The sequence below is a fragment of the Thamnophis elegans genome, chromosome 3, assembly GCF_009769535.1.
Source record: "Thamnophis elegans isolate rThaEle1 chromosome 3, rThaEle1.pri, whole genome shotgun sequence".
NCBI lineage: Eukaryota > Metazoa > Chordata > Lepidosauria > Squamata > Colubridae > Thamnophis > Thamnophis elegans.
In genome coordinates this window covers 33,713,380-33,739,569 of record NC_045543.1, presented here as the reverse complement: position 1 = coordinate 33,739,569, position 26,190 = coordinate 33,713,380, and the positions used below count along the sequence as shown (strand labels likewise).

Here is a 26,190-nt window from a genome sequence, read left to right as displayed (position 1 = left end):
AAGTAGGGATATCTTAAGAAATATTAAAAAAAGAAAGAAGGAGAAAAAAAATCTTAGGGTTAGGGTTATGCACAAGTAGGGCCAGGAGTGGGTTTCTCGCCCCGTTCCAACCGGTTCGGTTGGAATGAGGCCGGCGGTGTCCTTGCGCACGCATGCGGCGTCCTTGCGCATGCATGTGGTGTCCTTGCGCATGCGTGCGGTGCACGCATGCGTGCGGCGCATGCATGCATACTAGCGTCTGTGCGATGCTCCAGCTGCTCCTGGAGGATCACGCAGGCGCTGTATGCGTCCTGCGCATGCGTGGAAGTGCAGAATTCATCAAAACCGCGTAAGGAGCGGGCGCGGGCGGGCGCGCGGGTGCGCGCAGGCCCTTCACCGTTCCCAGAAGTTACTTACTTCCGGGTTCGGCGACCAACCGGTTCGCTGGGACCGCCGCGAACCGGTTGAAACCCACCCCTGAGTAGGGCGTGTAAATGACTGGACAGAATAAAGGTGGTTAATGTTTTTCCTCTTATTTCTACTTAAGAGAGGGGAGCTTCAACAGTCAGAAGAACAAAGTTCCACAGGCCTTCAAGACTCCATATTTACATTTTTCCTCAGATGTGTTTGTCTTTGCCAGATAAGTTCTTTTTTCTTCCAAATGTAGCAGAATTTAGAGACACCTTATAAGAAGCAACAACCAACAGGGCAGCAGCAGGTTTTCACTGACTTCTCTCTTCACTGGTTCCTTGGAAAAGAGTCCCTTTGACTGGCCTCAAGTTACTGCCTCAAAAAGAACCTCAGACAGGCTTCAAGATTGTTACAACGAAGCAGCAAATCCTAAACTATGTCTGTTGGTCATTTCTGCAGCCAGTTCTTTCCTCCCGTTTCTTATTGCCTTTGTTGGCATTTGCCTGAAAGGGGACTGTCAGGATATAGGGAAGAAAAGCGCCCCAGGGTCCAGACGGGGAAGACATTTCGATAGGAGCTGTAGCTGATAGCACAAGTCTTGTTAAATACACCTGCATTATTCTCCTGTAAGCAAAACAAGAAACAAAATGTAAAGCTTCCCTCTCATCTTCCCTGTGCATTTCATAGCCCAAAAGATCCTGCAGGAAAGGAAAATAAAACATGTGAGTCACCTGCACCTAACATACATGACCACATACGGGAAGCTTCTAACAAGTTGACTTGTATATCAAAAGAATAAAAAGTCTGCATATTTTGAGGATAATTTAGGAATTCAAAAAGGAGGGACTTGCTGCTGTTGAAATGGACTTAACCAAGAAGGGTATCAGAATAAATCAAAACTGAACTCATGATATTATTGCAAAATACAAGGCAGTAGTGGCAGATGCTTTTTGTTTTCCATCCATATTTAAGCATGTCAGCAACTTCAGGAGAGTTTGGGGACAACCCACTTTAATGTATTTTAATTCATATATTAATCATTATTTAGCATATAGTAATAGCTTTGGGGATGGTGTGGTTATCCACTGACTGAGCTGCTTTGTTAGGCAGGGAAAATAGCAATAGATGGAAGCCAGACCATCTGCCTTCCTGCTCAAGAATGGCTGTCCATTAAGATGATGGACAAGGTCAAAGTACCAAGTTCTCAGGAATTCTTGTTCCAAAGGTTTTATTTCTTTTAAAAAACACAAATATTTCATCATTCATCAATCATTAAAACATTGAAGTACAATTTTTTTTGTATGCCCCTCCCTCCACCCCCCAACCCCCCTCCTCCTTCCCCCCCCCGACTTCCCAGAACCCGTACACAGTATGGATTTTTAACTAACACAGTCTAAAATCTATTGAGAAAAAAGAAATAAAGAAATCAATGACATTCTACATTGACCTTAGCTTCTTCTTGCTGAACTAACTTTAAACAATTTAAATCATTTCTGATCTTAAGCATAGGCTAACTGGAATTTCTTGGTCCCGTATTTATTTTGTATATAGTCAATCCATTTTTTTTCCAGTCTCGTTTATATCTCTCATTTGAGTGATCTTTAAGATATGCCGATATTTTAGCCATCTCGGCTAAGTTTGTGACTTTCAATGTCCATTCTTGGATTGTAGGCAAGTCTTCCTTCTTCCAGTATTGCGCCACCAACAGTCTTGCTGCCGTTATTAGGTGCAGAATCAGGTTAGTCTCTACCACTGTAAAATCAGTACATATACCTAGTAAAAATAACTGAGGAGTAAACTTTATCCTTCTTTTAAAGATATTTTGCATAACCCACCATATTTTTATCCAGAATGCCTTAACCTTTTGGCAGGTCCACCATATATGATAATATGTAGCATTGAGAGAACCACACCTCCAACATTTAGGCTGTACATTTGGATACATAGAAGCCAACTTTTTAGGATCTAAATGCCATCTATAGAACATCTTGTAAAAAATTTCTCTCAGATTTTGAGCTTGTGTAAATTTCACATTTCTTACCCAGATTCTTTCCCATGTCTCCAACATTATTGGTTCTTCAATATTTTGAGCCCATTTTATCATACAATCTTTAACTAATTCTGTTTCCAAATCCATCTGTATTAATACATTATATATCCTCTTTATATGCATTAAGCTTTGATCTCTTATTTGTTTAAACAAATTATCCTCAACTTGGATAAAACCAATTTTTTGATCTATTTTCCATCTAGCCTGTAATTGCCCATACTGGAACCATGTTTGAACTACCTTCTCGTTTTTAATACCTCTAAGGATTTTAATTGTAATACCCCCCTTTCCGAGGTAAGAAGCTGTCTGTAAATAATTCTATCCTGTTTTTGTGCTATATTCATATTTTCAATTGCGTGTCTAGGAATTGCCCACATGGGTATCTTGTCATTTAATTTATATTGGTATTTTTTCCAGACCTGCATTTCTTAAGATATGACTTTTAAAATTCTTATCCAATTTTTTGTTGAATAACAGGTAAGCATGCCAACCATATACCAGATCGTGTCCCTCAATATTCAATATTCTATCATTGGTTAAATGAGTCCAATCACTAATTACAGATAATGCCACTGCATAATATAGTTTTAAATTAGGTAGTTTCAATCCTCCTCTCTCACGTACATCTTGCATTATTTTCATCTTTACCCTCGGCTTCTTTCCTGCCCATACAAATTTGTTGGTACCCTTCTGCCATTCTAAAAGATTCGCATCTTTTTTAAGTATAGGTAACATTTGGAAAAGAAATAAAAATTTTGGTAAAGTGTTCATTTTCACTGCCGCTATCCTACCCAGCAAAGATAAGTGCAATTTCTCCCATTTTTTCATCTCCTTCTGTATACTATGCCAAAGTGGTTCATAATTATGCTTATATAATTTCCCATTTGAAGTTAAAATGTTAACTCCAAGATATTTGACTTTTTTAACTACCTCACATCCTAGCATCACTCCTAATTCTTCCTTTTGTTTAGTATTCATATTTATAGCTAATATTTTTGTTTTTCCTAAATTTATTTTAAAGCCAGACACTTGACCATATTGATTAATCGTATTCATTAAGACCATACTGGATTCCTGCGGTTGTTCCAATATTATGACCAAATCATCCGCAAAAGCACGGACTCTATATTCTTGCTGCCTAATCTTGATCCCTTTTAAACCGTCCAAGCCCCGTATTTTATTCAACAGTACTTCCAAAGTTATAATAAACAATAATGGGGACAAAGGACAGCCCTGTCTTGTACCTTTTCCAATTTGAAAAGAGTCTGTTAAACTTCCATTGACTATAATTTGTGCTGTTTGCTGTTGGTATATTGCTTTAATTGACTGTAAAAAATTATCTCCTATCTGCATTTTTTGCAATATCTTCAGCAGAAATTGCCAGTTAACTCGATCAAAGGCCTTCTCAGCATCCAAAAATATAAACGCAGCAGGGATCTGGTTGTTCTTTCCCAAATATTCTAATGCATTAATAATTAATCTGACATTACTTTTCATCTGTCTCCCTTGTATAAAACCTGTTTGGTCCGTGTGTATCAATTGTTGAATAACCAACATTAACCTATTTGCTAATATTTTAGTAAAAATTTTATAATCTACATTCAGTAATGAAATAGGTCTATAATTTTTAGGTTGAGTAGTATCTTGATCTTCTTTGGGTATCAAAGATATAAACGCTATCTTCCAAGATGGAGGCACTTTACCTTCCGTTTGAATCATATTAAATAATTCTCTAAGAGGTTCTACCGTTTCTAACTGTAAGTTTTTATAGTAAACCGCTGTCAAGCCATCTGTACCTGGTGCTTTCCCTGACTTTAATTGCTTAATTACCTGCAAGATTTCCCCCGAGGTTATTGGTTGATTCAATTTTTGCCTGTGCTCTTCTCTAACTGAAGGTATTTTCTCTTTATCTAAATATTTGTCTATATCTAAACCATTAATTTTATCCCCTTTATACAGTTCTATAAAAAATTCCCGAAAGGCCTTTTGAATCTCTTCCTGTTGAAACACCTCCTTCCCTCTGTAAATCAGTTTAGATATATTTCGAGTTTTCCTTTTTTTCCTAATCTGATAAGCTAACCATCTGCCAGGTTTGTTTGCATTACAAAAAGTATTGTGTTTTGCATATAAAAAATTAGTGGCTACCTGGTCAGAGATCAACATGTCAAATTGAGATTTTAATATGTTAATAGCTTCCTTAACCTTTGTATCGTCTGGGTTCATTGTTAACTCCAACTCTTTTCTCTTAATTTCCTCTTCCAGTTCTGTTCGTTTTAACCCTTGTTTATTTCTATGTGCTTTATTTATATTCATCAGCACTCCTCTCATATACGCTTTGCTTGCATCCCATACGAATTCCATAGATGTACCCTTATTCATATTCAAAACAAAATATTCAGATAGTAATTTTTTACAATCATTAATATACTTTTCATATCTAAATAAGTTTTCATTCAATCTCCAAGACCTTCTTGCCTGCACTACCCTTCCCAACTCCATCCAAACTGGGTTATGGTCCGAAAGGACCCTAGCCGCAATCTTTGTCTTCTTGACCCTAGAAAGCAAATCATTAGTGGTTAGTATAAAATCAATCCTTGAAAGGGATTGATGCCTGTCCGAGAAGAAAGTGAAGTTATATTCCTCTGCATTTCTTTCTCGCCAAATATCTCTCAATTCAAAGTCATCCATGATGTCAAATAAAGGTTTGGGTAACTTTGCTCGCATCTTAGTATTTAGGCGGGAAATCCTCTTATCTCTCTTTGTGTCTATCACTCCATTCCAGTCACCCAATAGTGTACAGGAACTATAGTCCCACTATACTAATTTAGCATGAAGATTTCTATAGAATCTATCTTGCTGTTGATTGGGAGCATAAATTCCCAAAAGTAATGTCTTTTTCCCTTCTAGAATTAAGTCTAAAGCAATATATCTTCCGAAGGGATCTGCTTCTATTAATTCATCTTTCATATCTTTTCTTAAGTATACAACTATACCATTCTTCTTTTCCATAGCGGAAGCTGCAAAATGTTGACCAAGTTTTGAGTTAATCAAATATTTTTGATCAGTTGACTTGATATGAGTTTCTTGCAAACAAATTACATCATTCTTAAACTGTTTGAGATAATGAAATATTTTCTTCGTCTTCTGTGAAGAATTCAGTCCGTTGACATTCCATGTTAAAATCTTAGTTGTCATCTTTGGTTGGCTGAAGCATTTTTAGAGCTTCCTGCATGGCCTGTTTAACCTTAGGTCTAGCTCCTTCCACTGCTTCCAGACTTGTTATTGTAGTTCCTTGATCGATGGCCGGTGATTGTTGATGCTGTTGCTTTTTAGCTTGTTTCTCCATTCGTCTAGTAGTCATGCGGCTAGGTCTTTGTTCCATAACACCTTGCACTTTTAGAAGAGAGAGATGCTCCATCTTGTCTGGTGGTTGTGTAGTTTGCTGTCTATCCTGTCCTTCTTGTGGTCTTTCTCCAGGTCCAGATGGTGCAGGGTATCCGGCCTTCAATATATTATAATAAAAATCTCGGGCTTTCCATACAGAGTTGAGGCGATATCTTTGCTTATCAAATGTAAATATAATGCCAAATGGTGCATCCCATCTATACTGTATCTGACGATTTCTGAGTTCTTCGACCAAAAAAGCGTAGTCTCTCCTGGCTCTTAACATTTGAGGTGGTATCTCTTTCAAAACAATCAGGTCTTGACTGCCAATTTGAAGCTTAGTGTTATAAGATGCTTGCAGTACCATATTTCTAAGCTCTCTTGTAGTAAAATATATAATGATGTCTCGGGGAAGCTGCTTCTGCTTTGCCAGCCAAGAATTAACGCGGTAAGCTTTGTCGATTTGCCAGTCAAGGTTGGTCCCTGGTCTTCCCATCAGGCGGTCAAAAGCTTCCGATAGGATGTTTCAAGTTCTCCTGTTTCTCCTCACGCAGCCCCCTTACTCTTAATGCAAACTCCATTTGTCGGTACTGTATCATAATAATTTCTTTTTCAGCATTTTCCACTTTTTGTTCCACCACCTCTGTTTTCAATGTCAAGTTAGTATTGGCATCATTAAGAACCTCTAGAGTATCTTCCATTCCAGAAGTATGTTCTGTCAATACAGTTACAAGTCTCAGCATTTCATCTCTAATTTTAACAACCTTAGCGTCGATTTTCTCATACAGCTCCTGTTTAAGTCCTTTTATTTCACTTTTGATTTCTTCTTTCATTTCTTTTATTTCCTCTTTTCTCTCCTGCTTTATCACCTCTCTACTATCTCTAAACTTATCTTCCATTTTAATTGTCAGTGCATTAAGAGCCTCGCTTAGTTTGCTCAGGAAAAATTCTTTCGTTAACACATCCCCAGCAGGGGGCGTAGGAAGCGGAGGCTGCAGCTTTGTGCCAGGCACTGGGGATGTGCCCCTGGAAGTAGAGGGTGACGACTTCAAATTAATATTTAGTTTTGAAGCCATTTCAAAATTTATCTGCCTGCAATTAATAAAACTCTGTTGCCTGAATATGCAGCTTTAAGTAAAGAAGCTGAGTTCCCCTTTTACTTTGAAGTTTAAGGCTTGGCAAAACTTTCAGTGAGTAAACATTGTAACAAGACAGTTCAGCAGATTCATCACCATTTAACTTCCAGATAAGCAAGATTAATGAGGGAGTGAAAATCTTGTAGAAATGAAACTAATTAAAAAGCTTCTGCTGGCTGATTGTGAAACAAATGATAAGCATTCTCCTTTGTTTTGAATTCTTGTAATAGTTAACAAAAAGGGTTCGTTATTACCGGAGAAACCAGCCTGCTCGGCGCCATTTTAAAAGCCTCTAAGTAAATAGTTTTTCAGAGGAGAAAAAGAAAAGAAGCTAAACTCTTGATAAACAATTATTGCCCACGTAATACGGATCCAGCTCGTGATAAGATTAAATCAATCAAAACTTTGAATTGAGTGGGGGAGACCTACTTTGTCCCGCACAAGGCAGTTTGAAGTTCCCAGCACGGACAGCCGTTCTGCTTTGGGCTAGCCCCCCTCTCCCTGCAAGCACAAAAGCTGCAAAAATCAAAGAGCATTTGCCAGCAAAACAAATTCTTCTTTCCTTCTTGCCTGAAGGATAAGAAAACCTGATAAGACATCAGATGGAAGATCCTCTAAACAGATACGTAGCCAGGAATTCTGAGGCAGCTGGTTTTTTGCTGCCACCACCAGCAGGCTCCACCCAGGAAGCCTTCTCAGGAATTCTTTTACTGTAGGAATATTATTGATAAGATAAAAGTCTTAGCAAACCTTGTAGGTTTTGGTTGAATTATGTTACTTCTGAAATGTGTGCATGAAGTTACTTTTAACGATTGGTTTACAGTGATGTTTCTTTGACTGGTTCATGGCAATGTATGATTTTCAAACCTGCATAAATGGGAATCCACTGTAAGCAGGGATGTGGCCATTTTGGAACTTGCTTCTTGGCAATCTTTTTTTTTTTTTTTTTTGCAAATAAAAGTCTTATTGCTTTCCATCTATCTGGTTTGGCTTATTGGCTCTGCACGCCGGATAAAAGGACCTAAGCTGAGAAGAGGACTTTGAGAACTAAGCCTTTTAAGCATTAAAAACTGTTGGCATGGCAGTTCCTCAAGAGTAGCCTAAGAGTGGGAAAGAATATACCACTTAGCTGGTAGGGCGTGCAGAAGATAAGTAAAAACATATCAGTAAATCCTACAGAGCAACAGAAAAGGAACTTTTTTGATGCTGAAAAATCCAGGGAGAAGGATTATAAGGGCTAAGTAATTGAGGCACAATGCTTTTAAGCAAAAGACAGGTAAACTGAAAAAAGAGACATTTTACCTGGGGCCAGTCCCCATTAGGCAGCTGTTTCTCAATCAATAGTTTAATTCCCTTTTCCAGAACTCCAACATCTGGATACCTGCAAAGCAAAATGAACCAATCTGATGTAGTAATTAAGAGGCTGGACAGAAACTAGAAGCTAGTAGGTTCTAGTGCTCCATTAATCATGAAAGCTGGCTAGATGACTCTGGGCCAGTCACTCTTTCCCAATCTAATTCATCCCACAGAGGACAAGAGGAGGAGGTCAGAGCATAATGTGTATTGCCTTGAATGCACATTATAAAGGCAGGATAGAAATCACCATCTTCCAGCTTCCGCTTCCGGATCAGAGGGGGTCGCCATGGCGGTGCTGGCTTCCAACCCCAACAACCCCGTAGTCTTCTTTGATGTCACCATCGGCGGGCAGGAGGTGGGCCGCATGAAGGTGGAGCTCTTCGCCGATGTGGTGCCCAAGACGGCCGAGAACTTCAGGCAATTTTGCACGGGGGAATTCAGGAAAGACGGTGTTCCCATCGGTTACAAAGGCAGCACTTTTCACAGGGTTATAAAGGACTTCATGATCCAAGGAGGCGATTTTGTAAACGGAGATGGCACTGGAGTGGCCAGCATCTATCGGGGACCCTTTGCCGACGAGAACTTCAAGCTGAAGCACTCGGCGCCCGGCTTGCTCTCCATGGACAACAGCGGCCCCAGCACCAATGGCTGCCAGTTCTTCATCACCTGCTCCAAGTGCGACTGGCTGGATGGGAAACACGTGGTTTTCGGTAAAATAATTGATGGGCTTCTAGTCATGAGGAAAATAGAGAACGTGCCCACCGGGCCGAATAACAAACCGAAACTCCCCGTGGTGATTGCCCAGTGTGGAGAGATGTAGGGATGCCAAGCAGTTCCTGGCCGCTCATCCTTCCTCCCACATTCCACGTGTCTGTCTGTCCCCCCCCCCCGCCCTTTTGTAAATAAAGAGATTTTCTTAAAAAAAAAAGAAAAAAAGAAATCACCAGCTTCCCCTTCTCCTCCACTTGCTCCCTATAAAACTGTTACAAGTAGATTCAGGGAACTTAACTTACAGTTAAATTGAGAGAAAGAAAAGGTAGCAGAGAAAACATCTATGTTCAGAAAAGCTCTTTTTCCATGTGCTACAGTACCCCAAGCACAAAAATCCAGTCCAATCTCTTGTTAGAATTTCCATCAGAGACCTGTGATTAATTACCCAATTCATGGCAAACATTTAAGGTGGCTGAGGGCATTGCTGAAGGGTCTTGTGGTGTATAATAGGTCTTCAGATAGACTATTCACAGCTCAGCACACTTTATTTGAAATGATAGAAAATTGAATGTGGATGTGAGACTATGGAGAAAATGCTGTTTCAGGAGACATCCTAAGGATACTGTTTTGCACAATCAGTTACAACACCTATATTGGAAGTGGTTGTGTGGACCAGTGGTGGGTTTCAAAAAAAATTGCTCCCTATTTTGTGGGTGTGGCCTGTTTTGTGGGTTTGGCTTAGCAGTCATGTGACTGTGTGGGTGTGGCCAACTTGATGTCACTCACCAGGAGATGTCATGGCTTGGGTAAAATGTGGTGAAGCTCACTTAACAACACTCTTACTTAGCAACCAAAATTTTGGGCTCAATTGTAGTCATAAGTCAAGGACTATCTCTGCTTTCCTCTGCATGGCAGCCTTGTCCTAGTAAACTCCTTCTCCTTTCGGGCAATTTTTCTGACACCAAAATAATCCAGACAATGTAAAGTTTCCTCTTGTAGCAGGGGGTTGGACTATATGACCTTCTAGCCCTAAATTGCTGTGCTGTTTTCCCTCCCTCCCTCCCTTCCTTCTTTCTTTCTCCCTTCCCTCTGTGGGAAGCCACCAACCCCCAAAGGCAGTGGATCCTGCAAGCTCTTACCTAGCAGCCATGAGTCCCAAGAGAGCCCAACAGGTGTTGTGGATCTGCGATGCAATACTCTGGACATATCTGCGTTGTTCACAAGACTCAAAGTCCTCTCCCCAACCACCATCCTCCATCTGCTTGGAGACTAAGAACTCACAAGCCCGGGACACTGCCTGACAGGCCACTCTAGGAGGAGAAAGGCAAAAGGATGGAAATTCAGAGCCACCCTTGCCAACCAAAAGAGTGAATGGAAGAGCAAGGAAAAAGATTTTATCCTAAAGTGCTCATGAGAAGTTTCTTCCACTGCCAATCTTTCCTTCTAACCAGAAATGAAAGGAGAAAGGAGGTGACTCACCTGCCACAGTAGGTCTGTTGCATACAAGCATGTGCTTCCAATCCAAACCATGTGCCATAAGTGAAGCACACACCCCAGCTTCTAAAAAGGAGAAGAAATCAGTCAGCCAATGCAGACTGCTCAGGGCAGAAGGGAGGGGAGGACAAAATACTGGGCTGTCTGTTGTTCATTCTCTGCAGCAATGAGACGGAGAGAGACGGAGAGAGAAAGAGATGGAGATGTGCCTGCCAGAAACAGGAGGGATCTTCCAGGTTCACAATGGGTAACCTTCTGCTACAATGACAAAGGACCACTGACTGCAAACCAACAAGTGAGAAAACAGGATCTGTGAAACAAACCAGGGATCTCACTATTTGCAATGACACATTTTCCCATCCAAAGAAATGTCTGGAATAGACAGCCCTAAAACTGTCAAGCTGTATTTATTTAGAAGATACTCACCCTTCCCATGACCCATCAGCTCTCTGCTTTTTCTGACAATACCTCAAGCCCTTTTGCAGTATCTCTCTAAGTAAAAAGGAGAACACAATGGGAAACCATTTCAACATTTCCATTCTCTGTTCTCTCCTTCTTAAGCTATCAAGATTTTCTCTCCCCTTAAGGAATCATGATCTATTTCCTCCCCTGCCCTGATTCTGCACTTTGTCCTCTAGCAGACTTTCTCAAAAAGAAGGTCCAGTAAAATGAAATAAAATAAAGTAAAATAAAAGTAAACTCTGAAAGAGTCTTTCCTTCTACCCTCACTCGCCTTTGTTTACCTGATTTCCAGGGTTCTGTGTTCCGGGAAGCACTTGTGGAAATGCTTCAGCGCCTGCATCACAGCTGAGGTACATTCCACATATGTATAGTCAACCATGATATCACCTAAACACCACACAGCAACAAGTAGGTCAGAATGATCTGCATGTTGGATGCGGAATATACTATATACCATGTGGTGCCCCACCCACCACCCACCACCCTTTGGCCTCTGCCTCCAAGCGATTTACCTCCTTGCAGCAAATGGGGGAAATGGGGTTTGCAGAGGCTGCAATAGGCTGTGGCAATCCCTGCAGCCTGAAACAGCTGATGATTGGGAGGGTCATGCTTAAACTGAAATTGAAAGTGAAACTTGCTGTTTGCTGCAGGAGGCAAATTGCTGGGAGGCAAAGGCAGATTTTTTTTTCTTGTGCTAATCAGGCTGTTTGCTGCAAGGAGGTAAATCAACAACTATAAATGCCTATAGAACGTTCAAATTATTAGACTTATTTTTTAAAGACTACTTTATTATTGTTCTAGACGACTTAACAAAATGAAGAAGCTTTTTAAAATAAATGCTTGATCTGAAGAGGCCCAATGCTATTGTATCTTTTTTTAAATAGCAGAGAATAATGTATACTTCCAGAAAGCCACATCAATTTTAACAGCATCTGTAGAAGTATAGTCTGAAATATAACACCACAAACAGTGTATATGCTGTTTGTTGCAAGGAAGCAAATTGCTGGGAGGCAGAGGCAGATTTTTTTCCCTTGTTTTTCTCCCCAAAAGCTAGGTGCGTCTTATACTTCAGAGCAACTTATACTTAGAAAAATACGGTACTTTTCTTTCTTCCAGTGAAATTCTGGCATTTTTTACATGGTGAAGCCATCAAAAGGCAAGAAAACTGCTGAGCAGTGGGAAAGTGAGGGGGGGGGGCGGTAGATTCAACCCATCTTTATTCTACAAAGGCAACCATCCCTTGGACAGAATAAACTGTAGCAGAGACTGACATGAATTATCCAGAAAGGAAACTGAAGGCCTTCTAGAGAAAGTAAAGAAGCCATATAAGTTTTCACTCTTACCAAATACCTCTGAAGGATTCAACAACTCCAACAACCAGCCTCCGCGCATAGTTTCATAGCTTGAAAAGCCACCATCCGCATTCTGCATGTTTAGCAGCTAAAGAGAGAGAGAGAGGACAAAGAACAATCTGACTTGGTCAAAGAGGAGTCCAGGAAGCTGCAAAAAGGTTCAGACTTTATCTGCCTTGAAAATCGTCTCTAATGGAGCCATCACTCCATCTAGATCAGTGGTTCTCACCTTCCTAATGCTGCAACCCTTTAATACAGTTCCTCATGTTGTGGTGATCCCCAACCATAAAATTATTTTCATTGCTACTACGTAACTATAATTTTGCTACTGTTATGAACCGTAATGTAAATATCTGATATGCAGGATGTATTTTTATTGCTATAAGTTGAACATAATTAAAGCATAGTGATTAATCACAAAAACAATATGTAATTATATATTGTGAAATATTTATTTCTAATTACAAATTAATGAAATTTTGTCTTGAAGCATGGTGTAGCACAGGGGTAGGCAATCTTAAAACACTCAAAGAGCCAACTCAACATCACTCCCACCCAGTCACATGACATCCCCCCCCTGAAAGGCCTACCCAGGTTTCATGGCTCAGTGTTTTCTGTGGGAATAGGGTCTCTCTCTCTTCTCTCCCCCTCCCTCTCATTTCTGTTTTTCTCTATTTTTCCTCTTCCTTTCTCTTCTTTCTTCCTTTCCTTTCCCTCTTTCTTTTTCTTTCTTTCTCATTGAACATGATAGCAAATCCAAAATAAAGTTATTAATTGTAGGAAATTGCTTCTCTGCAATCTATTCATAGTGAACTCTACGTTGATAGAAACTGGCAAGATTGTACTAATAGCAATAGGATATATATTTTGATTTCTTTTGAGTTTGACAATATAATATGTTATCTAAATTATAAATAATCTTATTTTCAGATGCATTTTTTCACCTTCTCTTTTATTTTCTTTAAAAAATATCAGACTTGCTTCCAATTTGTGCCTTCTGGCAAACTGCAGTTTTCTTGGCAAGAGATCTAGCTTGCCATTGCTTTCGTCATAGGTCTGAGAAAGTTAGTCTTTCTTTCTTTCTTTCTTTCTTTCTTTCTTTTTCTTTCTTTTCTCTTCCTTTCTTTTCCCCTGATTTGTTTCCCTCTCTTTTCCCTCTCCCCCTTCTCTCTCTAATTTGTCCGCCTCTATTTTCCCTCTTTCCCATTCCCTCCTTCCAGCTCTTTCATTTCTCTCTCTCTCTATCTCTCTCTCTTTCTCCCCTTTTCTCTTTCATCTCTTTCTTGCACGTGCAAGCAAAATACCTTCCTGGGCCGGGATCACGGTGGCGGGGACAGCGACTCCTTCCGCTGCCGCCACTGAGAAGTGAGTAGCTAGTTGTGCTGCGCAGGAGAGCCATGCTGCGCAGGAGACTCCTCAGCGCCAGACTCCTCAGTGCCAGGTCCCCTTCGTGTTGGCTCAGGAAAGAGCCGGAGCAGCCACCTCTGGATGCAGAGAGGGAAGAGTTCCAGAGCCCTGCGCAAGGAGAGCCATGTGCAGCACAGGAGAACTGGAGCTCTTCCCTCCCTGCACCCAACCAGCTGCTGCTGCTCCCCATTCCCCTCTTTCCTGAGCCAACATGAAGGGGACAGCAGCTCACACCGACCTAGTCTGATGCTGGAGTCTCCTGCGCAGCGTGGCTCCCCTGTGCTGTGTACCCAGTTACTCACCTCATTGCGCAGTGTTGTCCCCTCCGCCTTGATCCTGGCCCAGGAGGGTATTTTGCTTGTGCATGCGCTAGAGATGAGCAGCTAACAATTTCCCCCTCAGATCCTGGCGGAACTAAGCAGAGCCAGCTCAGCAGAGCCAGGTCTGTGCCGGGGGCAGGGAAGCGATGTCAGATGGAAACTCGGCCACCGCCGCAGCCTCTCCTCAGCCGTTACCCTTCTCACTGCCCAAGCCTTCCCCTTTGATGCAGCTCAACCCTGGCGAAGGAGTGCGCCCTGTAGGAGCTCCCTGGCAGGAACACTTGCTGAAAAAGGCCTGCTGGGAAGCCTGTCAGTCTTCTGGCACCTCTCCTTCCGCCGTGTGGGGAACCCGAGCCGCTCCTTTCCTTTGTGACAGCTTCTCACTAGCCTCTTTGTGGGAGGCTCCTCGGTGAACCCTGTGAAAAGGTTGTTCGACCCCCAAAGGGGTCGCGACCCACAGGTTGAGAATCGCTGATGTAGATGTATATTCAGCCCCATACTTCCCTGAAAATCACAATTCCTCTGTGAATTCAGTCTAACTTATTGTTTGTGGGCACACCTTGTACTGCTGCTTTTAAAAAAAAAATATTTTGTTTCTACAAACTTTACACCTTTGCAACACATTACATTTTTTACCTATCTATGATGTCTGTTTTAACTATAGAAATAAATATTTTATAACTATGACTATATATAATATTCTATATGTTCTATGTATAGTAGTTTTTACTACATTTATGTTGTTTTGTATAATCTATATAAATAAAAATGTAATGATTGTTTGTTCAAAATCGCTAATCTCTGAAAGTGCTTCACCGATTGCTTTGAAATTTTGACACAACGTTGCATTCGAATGGCGTATATTATATACGTATATCACATAGATGTCACACCTGTGACAGGTAAAAACATTACTTTTTGTAAAAAATGCTTTTTTGAAAACCAATGCCATCTGGTGGACGTAAAAGAACACACGCTATACTAAATATTTCATTATTCCATTTCAATGTTTCCAGCGCCATCTGATGGATGTAAAAGCAACACACGCTATACCAAATATTTCATAATTCCATTTCAATGTTTCCAGCGCCATCTGGTGGACGTGACAGCAACACATGCTATACTAAATATTTCATGATTCCATTTCAATGTTTCCAGCGCCATCTGGTGGATGTAAAAGCAACACACACTATACTAAATATTTCATGATTCCATTTCAATGTTTCCAATTGCATTGTTATATTGAATTTTCATATATTTCGATTTATTTTCATTTTGATTTAATTATTTTGTGTGACATTGCATTGGAATTGAGCTGTGTCATTTATCATAGCGTTCATTTAGTGAGTATACTATATTCGGAACAATTCGGCCTCTCTCCAGCTTCACCCCGACGGTCCCTTTATAAGTGTTGCTGGGCTGCGGCCACACCCTTTCCCCTTTCCGCCCCTCATCTGACGAGCTTTGGCCATTTCCACCAAGGGGAGCCAAAGCCCTTCGGCCTCTCCCTCCCCTCTCTCCCCTCCCCTTCCGCCGGGCCTTTGCTGTCTGCAGTGGGGTGCCACCTACACCATCCCTCGGCCGCCTCCCACCGTCCTTAAGCCGGCCTACCCCAGGCCAGCCCAGTGGAGCTCCAGAGGAGGCGGAGGCGGAGCTAGCTGCACGCACTTTCCACCCCACCTCACAGCGAGCCAGCTACGGCCTCGCCAAGGCGGTTTTGACGGGGTGGTGGCAGCGGTGGCAGCCTGAGGTACAGTAGGGCTGGGGCAGCCCCTGGGTGCCCCGTGAGGCGGCACACCAAGGACTTCTCCTCCTCCGAGATCCTAGACACCTCACTCTCCTGAGCCACCGACTTGGGGAAGCCCGAGCGCAGCTCCTCCGAGGAGATGCTCAACAACGTCCACAAGGTCGACAGCCCCGGCACCATCTCCCCCAACCAGCCTCGCCCGGCCCAGCAGCCCCGAGTCCTGACCAACGGCAGCACCCACCCGCCGCCCCACTATGCCCAAACTGGGTCACAGCAACGCATGGCCGGGTACAGCTAGTATATAATATATTAAATCTTTTATAACTGATTTTATATATTTGTGCATTTATTTTATTTCATACATTTTTTTCATTCTATATGTAATATTCTATATATTCTATGTATAACAGTTTTTACTACATTTACATCATTTTGTGTAATATTTATTTGCTATAGTTATCTCATATTTCAATCTTTTAATCCTTTTCTGGTTTTGTAGTTGTCTATTGTTTTGTTCATCTTTCTTCCTTTCTTTTTTGCTTTTCTGCTTTTCCCCTCCTTTCTTCTAGCCAATAAATCCCATACGGAGTAATATTCAGATTCATCTTTCTCTTTTAGTTTTTTCACGAGCCATCGTTGATATCTGTTATAGCTTTGAAGTCGCCAATTAGACATATATCATATTCTATTTCTATTATTTTTTGGTGCATCTTCTTATAAAATTCTTTTTTGTTTTTATTTGGGGCGTATATTGCTGTGAGAAGAATTTTTCTTTGTTCTGTTTCTATTTCTATCATTAAAATCCTCCCCTCTTCATCTGCATATATTTTTTTTGCATTTATCCATTCTTTTATATATATTGCAATTCCTCCTTTTTTGTGCTAATGTTGCAAATAATTTTCCTAACTTTGGATATTCTAGTAGTTTGTTATATTGCTTTTTAATATGTACCTCTTGAAGGCATACTATGTCCATATTCATTTTTTGTAATCTAGTCAAGTTTGCCTTCTTTTTTCCAGTGAGTTTAATCCATTTATTTTTAGTGAGAGTAACTTAATTTCTTGTTCCATTGTGTTATTTGTATGCCGCCCTTAGTTTCCTTGCGTTTCTTGTCTCTATTCCTATTTTACTACCTTCTTGTTCTATTTGTTCTCTTTCCTGTTTTCTTCTTTGTTCTTGTTCTCTTTCTTCCTCTGTTTTCAACTGACTGTTCTTCTTGACTTCTACTCTCTGGTTCCTCTTTATTTTCTTGTTCTTCCTCATCGGTGATATGATGTTCAAAGAACTCATGTGCTTTCTCAACTGTGTCTATTTTATATCTTTTATCCTGCCAGGTAATCATCACTCCCTCTGGTGTGAGTCATCTGAACATTACATTGTACTTTATTAGTTGTTGTGTAAGGAACATATTGCCTTCTCTGGTCTCTCACTATTTTCGGGATTTGTCTCAGGATTTGTATCTCTCTTCCTTTATATGTTATTTGTTCTTCTCTCACTTTCTTATATACTTCATCTCTTACCGATTTTCTAGTAAAGTGGGAGCCTGTGTCTCCTGGCGTAATTTGTGTGGATTTGATACACCTCGTCTATGTCCCTTCTTGTTTCTTGTTTGTTGTTTTGTAATATGTTCGCAACAATCTCTGTGATTGTTTCCTCTAAATCCTCCTCCTTTTCTTCTACTATATTTTGAAAGCGGAGAAAGAAGCCAGCTTTTTCAAGTTCCAAAAACACTATTTTTCCCCTAATTGTCTGTTTAGTGTAGTCAGCTTCTAATCTACAATCTCTATTCTCTTCTCTGTTTTTTCTACCTTTGTTTCTACTTTTTGAATTTTTTGTTCATTTTTTGTTATTTCGCTTTGTATTTTCCCTATTGTATCATCTATTCTAATCTCTCTTCATTTCTCCCAGTTCTAGTTTAATTTCTTCATGATTTCTCCTAGTTTCTTCGTGATTTTTTGTAATTGATTCTTGTGTTTTTGTAATTGTTTCTTTTGTTTTTGTAATTGTTTCTTGTGTTTTCAGCATTGTTTCTTGTATCATTGCTAATGCATCTTGCGTACACTGAAGGTTCATTGTTGAGCTCACTTTCTCTAGACCCAGTGTGCTCTCAATTGTATGCTGGTTTGACTTCCTGGGCGGGGCTTACTGATGGAAGCAGCTTAACATAGCTGCTCTCGAGTTCCTGGTCGCGTTATCTGTTTAGACGATCGTCTATCAGACGTCTGACAGGTATCTTACTCTTTGGGCAAGAAGGGAAGAGGATTAGTTCTGCTGTGCAAGTGCCTTTTGATCTTTGCAACTTCTGTGTCTGCGGAGAGAGGGGGGCCAGCCGAAGGCAGAACTGTATCCATGCTGGGAATCTCCAGCTGCCTTGCAGCACGAAGTAAGCATTCTCCCACTCAGAACAAGGCTTGAACTATTTGATTTTAATACGAGCTGAACTCATATCCGAGAACTTTAATTGTTTATTCAAATCCTAGCTTCATTTTTACAAGATCTTCTTCCGTTAATCTAGCTATTTAAAGAGGCATTTAAAATGGCGATGAGCCTGCTGACTTCTTCCGTAACAATGATTATTTTCTTAATCTCCTTGTTAAGTTCTACGGAGCTTTAAAACTTCAAAGGAAGGGATTTATTACTTTGCCTCACAGCCAGCCAGCAGAGTTTTACTAATTAGTTTCACTTTTACAAGACTTTCTTTCTTCCGTTAACTCTGCTAATATAGAGACACTTAAAATGGCGATGAGTATGCTGAACTGTTTCGCTACAATGTTTATCTTCTGAAACCTTTTGCAAAGTCCTACGGAGCCTCATAAATTTCAAAATAAAGGGGATATTTAGTACCTCTTTCCATAGCTGTACAGTAGAGTTTTACTAATTGCTTGAAGATAAAACTTGGAATGGCCTCAAAACCAAATCCTAATTTGAAACCCCCTCCCTCAGCCCCCAGAAGCACATCGCCAATACCTAGCACAAAGTCGCAGCCTCCGCTCTCCATGCCCCCTACTGGAGATTTGCTAACGAAAGAATTTTTCTTGAGGGAATTAAATGAGGCTCTCAACACTCAGACAATTAAAGTGGAAGAGAAATTTAAAGATTTTAAAGAGGAAATAAAAGAGGAGATAAAAGAGGAGATAAAAGAACTTAAAGAGGAGTTGTATGATAAAATTGATGCCAGGGATGCTAAAATTAGAGATGATATGCTGGGGCTTGTAACTGTACTGACAGAACATGTTTCCGGAATTGAAGATAGTATAGAGGATCTTAATGAAGCTAATATAAACTTGACATCGAAAACAGAGGTGGTGCAACAAAAAGTTGAAAATGCTGAAAAAGAAATTATGATACAGTACAGGCAAATGGAACTGGCATTAAGAGTAAGGGGGTTGCGTGAAGAAAAACAGGAAAACCTGAAACAGATTCTTTCAGAAGCTTTTGATAGTCTGGTGGGAAGACCGGGGGCTAGGTTTGACTGGCAAATCGATAAAGTTTATCGTGTTACTCTTGGGTCGCAAAGCAGAAGCAGCTCCCTTGAGTCATTGTTATATATTTCACTACAAGAGAGCTCAGAAACACGATATTACAAGAGTCTTATAACACTAAGCTCCAAATTGGGGGTCAAGACCTGACTGTTTTGAAAGAGATACCACCTCAAATGCTAAGAGCCAGGAGAGATTATGCTTTTTTAGTTGAAGAACTTAGAAACCTGTTGAGATCCATTACCAGTTCTGTGTATAGGGCGGCTATAGGCTGTCTGGAAACACAGGCCCAGAGATGGATGCTAACAAAAACATTCTTGTTAGCAATAAAAAGTTTTCCTATCAATTAGTGTGCCTCTCTGTACTAGTTTATTTAGCAGTTAACACCTCAAAGAAATGCAGGAATGCGAGCTGCTCGCCTTCCTGCACTCTCCCTATCTCTTCACTTCCCTCCCTTCTCATCTATCAATCTTCTCCTGTCCAAGGAGATGCAGCCCCCCTTTTTTTCATCCACCTCTCCTCTTTTGCCCAGAGACGAAGCCTTTTGCCACGCTGCATTATTATTATTGGATTATTTAGTCGTGTGCCTTTTGATGTAATTTGTACACACCTTTTCTTTGTTTGGAACTAATAAAAAGAGCCCCCCGGGCATTGCTCGGGGCCAAGCCAGTGAAGCTCATCTCAAGAGAGATTTGTCTGGTGTCTTTCTTCTCATTCGGCTACAAACATGAGCGGCCCATCAGAAGCGTGTAAAAGCCGCAAGTGGTGACCCCGACGTGATCTTGCTGATCAAGCACGTCGCTTCATCCGTCCCATTTGGCATCCCCATTGCTTACCGGCGAAGGAACGCCTCTTGCATAACAGGACCGGCCGTCGCAGACGGAGCATCCTCCCAGAATCGTGAGTTATGGGGGCAGAATTCTGTAAGCCCCGGGTTGCACACCTTTTCGACCTTAGAGAATTGGCCAAATCCTCAATATTAATCTTAAAAAACAATAGGAACTTTCTCCCCATCCCTTCAAAAAAAGATCTTACTAACCTTCTCAGGTACATTTATCAAATTTGTCCCACATATCCTGAGAAGGGCTCAATTCGAACAGCCATTTGGGAAAAATTAGGGAAGTACTTTCACCAGCCTCCAAGGGCACCACTGAAAATACTTTCCACTTGGCAGATCGTCATGGAATGCTTAAAAGTTCATGAAAAGGCCATGATGGGGGGACCAGATCCCCCCCTGCCATATTTGGAAACCTCTTCACTAAATTCACACTTTGAATCCAAGGCTTCCTCTTCCCTTGTATGCATGCCTCTGTCACCCTCAGCCCCTGAAGCTCCTCAGCATTACATCCCTTTAGAGGACGCTTCTGCCTGCTTTCCAACCTGACTCACTGTTGGGAAACTAATCCTGGGGCATTCAGCCAGCTACACACAAAAGGCTGATGCTGCTATTTCTGCTTCTTATCTTCCTTCTTATTTCAATCTCTTGGCAAGTGAATCTATAGATGCTCCAATGCCTGGCTCTTCCTATTTTCTTCCGGTGATCCCGGCTACCTCTATTCCATTACCCCCCACGATGCCTCTCTTAGTCTTTCCTCATTGTGATTTCATGTTTCAAGGAGTTCTTGCTACTCCTTTTCTTACTGACTCTTCTGATTTCTTTTCTGTTGCTTTGATGACATTTTCATGCCTGAGCACCTGAATCTTTTTCACAGATGTTTCATAGAGCAATTGATTTATAGGATCCGAATTGGAATGGAGAAAAATGCTTTTGTGCGTGCATGAGTGTGTGTGTGTGTGTTTGAGGGAGCAAGGGCTCCAGTAAGGAAACTAGGAAAGTAGGTAAATTATGGGGACAGGTTGGGCAGTAATGAGTGAAAGAGAAAGTGAACAGAGACAAAGGGAAAGAGGATGAGAGAGACAGAGAGAGAAGAGAGGAAGAGGAAAGAGATATCCCACAGCCCCTATAATACCCCTGTGTTTGTCATAAAAAAGAAATCTGGTAAATGGCGCTTTTTGCATGATTTATGGGCTGTTAATAAAATTCTCCAGCCCATGGGAGCGCTGCAATGCGGCCTCCCCAATCCAAATTTGATTCCCCAAGAGTGGGATCTCATGATCATTGATTTAAAAGATGCCTTTTTTCTATACCACTCCATGAAAAAGATCGCAAACTGTTTGCTTTTACTGTCTCAGAATTTAACAATTCCAAACCTGCTTACAGCAATATTTGGGCTCCATTAACTGGGCACGCCCATATATGGGGCTCACAACCCCTCAATTGGCTCCGTTGTTTTCTGCATTAACAATGGGCAAAAACCCTGCAGATGTTATTAAATTAGATGAAACACATCAGCAAGTTTTAAAAGAGGTAAATGAGGCCCTTGCTCAAATTTGGGTGGATCGTTTTCAGGATAACACCCCCTTAGCTTTTATTATATGTAACACTCTTGGGCTCCCAACAGGAGCCGTGGTGCAAAAAACTTCAAAATTATTAATTATTGAATGGGTACATTTGTCTCACACCCCAAAATCCACAATTTCTCAGAAACCTGCACTTTTTGCAGCTCTAATTACAAAAGCCCGTGTCAGAACAAAGTTGTTGGCCGGAATTGAACCTTCCACGATTTTTGTCCCTTGTTCTTTATCAACTTGGGAGACCTTATTTGCTAATTCAGAAAATCTTCAATTCGCACTTGCTGACTGGCCAGGTGAGATTTCTTGCCATGCACCTCCCGACCCTAGATTGGCTCTTTTGAAAACTGTTCCCTTGCAATGGCACACTCCATATTCCCCCCTCCCGCTTCCTCAAGCCATGACTATTTTTGCTGACGGAAGCAAAACCTATGGGGCTTGTGCCTGGCAGGAGAATGGTCGGTGGTGTACAAAAATTACCCCCCCGCAGACTTCCGCTCAGCGTGCGGAGCTTGCTGCCTCTATTTTGGCTTTTTCAACTTTTCCAAATACACCCTTTAACTTGATTTTGGATAGCCTCTATGTAACTCAGATTGTGAAATCAATTTATGAGGCCTATCTTTCTCCCTCATTGGAACCACAGTTACTCTCGCTCTTTTTATCTTTGCAGAAGTCAATTTCTGCCCGCACCCACTTTTTTCATGTTTCCCACATTCAAAGCCATCAGCCCTTCCCTGGGCCTCTCCAGGAGGGCAATGATGTTGCTGACGCTGCGGCATCAGCCCCCCCACCCCATGTCAATGTTTGTTCTGCTATCACACCTTGGGATAGCCACTCTTACTTTCATCAAAACAAGAAAGCGCTCATGAAACAATTTGGCATTACTGCAAATGAGGCTTCTGCTATTATTCAGCAGTGCCCTTCCTGTAGCCAGCATGCAAACTCTCTCCCTATGGGAGTAAACCCCAGGGGGACAGAGTGTTGCCAGATTTGGCAAATGGATGTTACCCAATATCCTCCATTTGCCCCTTGGAAATATTTACATGTTTCCATTGATACGTATTCAGGCTACATTATGGCATCCCCCCAAAGGGGCGAAGCCACCAAACATGTTATTAATCATTGTATTCGGACCTTTGCATCGCTGGGACGCCCAAAAGAATTAAAAACAGACAATGGCCCCGCTTACACAAGTGCAGCCTTTGCTGCCTTTTGTAACCAGTGGGGCATTGTACATAAATTTGGCATTCCTTATAACAGCCAGGGTCAGGCGTTGGCTGAGCGCGCCAACCAGACATTAAAACATGCCCTGGATAGATATATTGGCAATAGGGGAAAAATGCCCCCTGGCCTCCCAGCAGTGCAAGACACGCTTAATCTCTGCCTTTATACCCTGAATTTCTTAAATCTTACCGGCAGCCCACCATCCTCAGCAGCGACTCGTCATTTTGCAGCTCCACCTACTGCAGACACCCCCCATCCACCTGTCTACTATCGCTGCCTGCCTGACCTGATGTGGCGAGGACCTGCTGACCTGATCACCTGGGGAAGGGACTACGCTGCAATCCAACTAAAAGACAAGGTGCTCTGGGTGCCGGGAAGACACGTAAGGCCTTTTCTTCCTAAATCACCACCACACACTTCCAGGGATGGCGATCGTCCATCAGCCCCCAAATGAGGTACAGCTTGTGGAGGTTGCCTCCTGGCCTGACCTGGACAACAGGCCTGGACACCCTCCACCATATGAGACCACAGAGGCTGTTTCCTGCCCCGACCAGGAAAACGGGGAAGGACACCCTCCACCGTATTCGCCACCAGAAGGATGTCCCTTATTTCGAAGAAGACCTCCAGGTTATCCCCTGTCGCGGTGGCAGGAGGGTATGAAACCCTTCAGTTTTAGAACTTTCTCATATCATTATGTTATTTTTTCATTGTGTGGCATAGTTTTAGTATTGCTTGCATTTTTAATACGCTGTGAAATTTCCCATCGTGCCTCTTACAAGTTACAGGAACCATTACATGTGCCTACTAGATCTCTCACACACAGGGTGAAAAGGTCAGCTGCTTCTCACGGTTTGCACACTCGAATGACATACAACCTGTGGATGCATTTGGCAGAACAGGCAAACATATCCAATTTTTGTCTAAGCGAAGCTGTGGACATGAACATGTTATTAGGGAATTGTTTAATACCAGTTTGCACGCCTCTTTCTGTTATTTTAAAAGACACCCAGCTGGCAATGTTTAAAAAAAGAGAGGAAGTTAATTACGGCGACTCTATGGTGTGAGGCCCTGTCACAAGACGGCTCCCAGCTGATGCCATGTCTCTCACCACACCCTTTGTAGCTAGTGGACCCAACGTTACATGTGCACGCATTCAAAATTGTACTGCTTCTCTCACACAATCCTGTATGCCCACGGGAATCTTTCCTGCCAACTGTTCCACCTACAAGAACATTTCCTACAATTGGGCTCACGTTCTGCTTCCTGCTGGTTGGTTTTTCACATGTGGTCAAAAAACTTTTAATTACATACCTGCTAATCTATCAGATACACGTTGTTGTCTGAGTCGTCTTACTGCAGTTCTACCAACCAAACAGGACCTCACTCCATGACCACGGAGGTCGTCGGTAGTCCTTGATGAAACATGTGACAGCTCAATTAATCTTTTTAACGAGGCTGAATATCTTTCCCTTGCTATCTCTATTGTTGGTGTTCCGGCATTAGCAATGCATAACCACAGGACAGCCCATCGCATTGCCTGTTCCCTTGCAAAAACTATAAACATCACATCAGCAGCCATAGCTGCCTTGAATCAGGAACAGGCAGAGATCAGACATGCTGTCTTAGACAATTGTGCTGCCATTGATTTTCTGTTACTGGTACATCATCTAGGCTGTGAATCTGTCAAAAACGTGTTGTTTTAACCTGTCAGACACCTCTCAATTGGTTAAGCATCAGATCAGTTCCTTAAAGGAGTTGGCTTCCCAGATTCGAGAAGACGTCCTGCGGCCTGGTGGGATGGTCTGTGGTCCTGGCTGCCGGATTTCTCCTGGTTAAGAAGCATTTTTTCCTCCATTATGTGTATCATAGTAGTGCTTGTTTCACTTTGCTGCTGCATTCAATGCCTGCCCTCCCTTTTTCAGCTATGCAAAGACCTTTTTTCCTCAACTAGGAAGGACGCTCTTATCAACGAAACTAAATCCCTTCTGGACGCTGAGGACGAGCATGAGCTGGACAACAATCTGTTTGTAAAGGTGTTTGCTATAACCAGTGATGATGAAGAATCTGCATTTTGATATGTTTGTTTTCCTCCTTCTCATTTTAAAACAAAAATGAGGAGATGTTGAGATCTATTATCAGTTCTGTGTATAGGGCGGCTATAGGCTGTCTGGAAACACAGGCCCAGAGATGGATGCTAACAAAAACATTCTTGTTAGCAATAAAAAGTTTTCCTATCAATTAGTGTGCCTCTCTGTACTAGTTTATTTAGCAGTTAACACCTCAAAGAAATGCAGGAATGCGAGCTGCTCACCTTCCCCCACTCTCCCTATCTCTTCACTTCCCTCCCTTCTCATCTATCAATCTTCTCCTGTCCAAGGAGATGCAGCCCCCCTTTTTTTCATCCACCTCTCCTCTTTTGCCCAGAGACGAAGCCTTTTGCCACGCTGCATTATTATTATTGGATTATTTAGTCGTGTGCCTTTTGATGTAATTTGTACACACCTTTTCTTTGTTTGGAACTAATAAAAAGAGCCCCCCGGGCATTGCTCGGGGCCAAGCCAGTGAAGCTCATCTCAAGAGAGATTTGTCCGGTGTCTTTCTTCTAATTCGGCTACAAACATGAGCGGCCCATCAGAAGCGTGTAAAAGCCGCAGAAACCGTCAGATACAGTACAGATGGGACGCACCATTTGGGATTATACTTACATTTGATAGGCAAAGATATCGTCTCAACTCCGTATGGAAAGCCCAAGATTTTTACTATAATATTTTGAAGGCTGGACATTCTGCACCATCTGGACCCGGAGAAAGATCACAAGAAGGACAAGACAGACAGCAAACCACACAACTACCAGATAAGATGGATCATCTCTCTCTCCTAGAAGCGCAAGGTGTTATGGAACAAAGACCTAGCCGTATGATTATACTAGACGAATGGAGCAACAAGCTAAAAGGCAACAACCTCAACAATCACCTGCCATCGATCAAGGAGCTACAGCAACAAGTCCAGAAGCAGTGGGAGGAGCTAATCCAAAGGTTAAACAGGCCATGCAAGAGGCTCTAAAAAAGCTTCAGGTAAACCGAAGATGACAACTAAGATTTTAACATGGAATGTCAATGGATTGAATTCTCCACAGAAGAGAAAGAAAATATTTCACTATCTTAAACAGTTTAAGAATGACATAATTTGTTTGCAAGAAACTCATATTAAATCAACCGATCAAAAATATCTGATTAACCCAAGACTTGGTCAACATTTTGTAGCTT

General features: G+C 41.7%; 1 protein-coding gene across 3 annotated transcripts in view; it reads right to left on the bottom strand.

Annotated features, from left to right (window-relative positions):
* Positions 1-527: 527 nt before the first annotated feature.
* The window catches only part of LOC116506303 (lanosterol synthase-like), a 55,632-nt gene continuing 29,969 nt past the window's right edge, over positions 528-26,190 (bottom strand). Inside the window, exons 16-22 of one of the 3 annotated variants that reach the window (XM_032213975.1) lie at positions 12,327-12,423; positions 11,265-11,370; positions 10,948-11,013; positions 10,507-10,587; positions 10,167-10,337; positions 8,263-8,341; positions 528-1,014 (exon numbers count right to left, since the gene is read on the bottom strand). In XM_032213975.1, coding sequence (XP_032069866.1) covers positions 871-1,014; positions 8,263-8,341; positions 10,167-10,337; positions 10,507-10,587; positions 10,948-11,013; positions 11,265-11,370; positions 12,327-12,423 — 744 coding nt within the window. In that variant the 3' untranslated portion in view covers positions 528-870. Of the gene's footprint in view, positions 1,015-8,262; positions 8,342-8,668; positions 9,002-10,166; positions 10,338-10,506; positions 10,588-10,947; positions 11,014-11,264; positions 11,371-12,326; positions 12,424-26,190 lie in introns of those variants that run through there. The other 2 variants (XM_032213976.1, XM_032213978.1) reach the window with 2 other exon arrangements.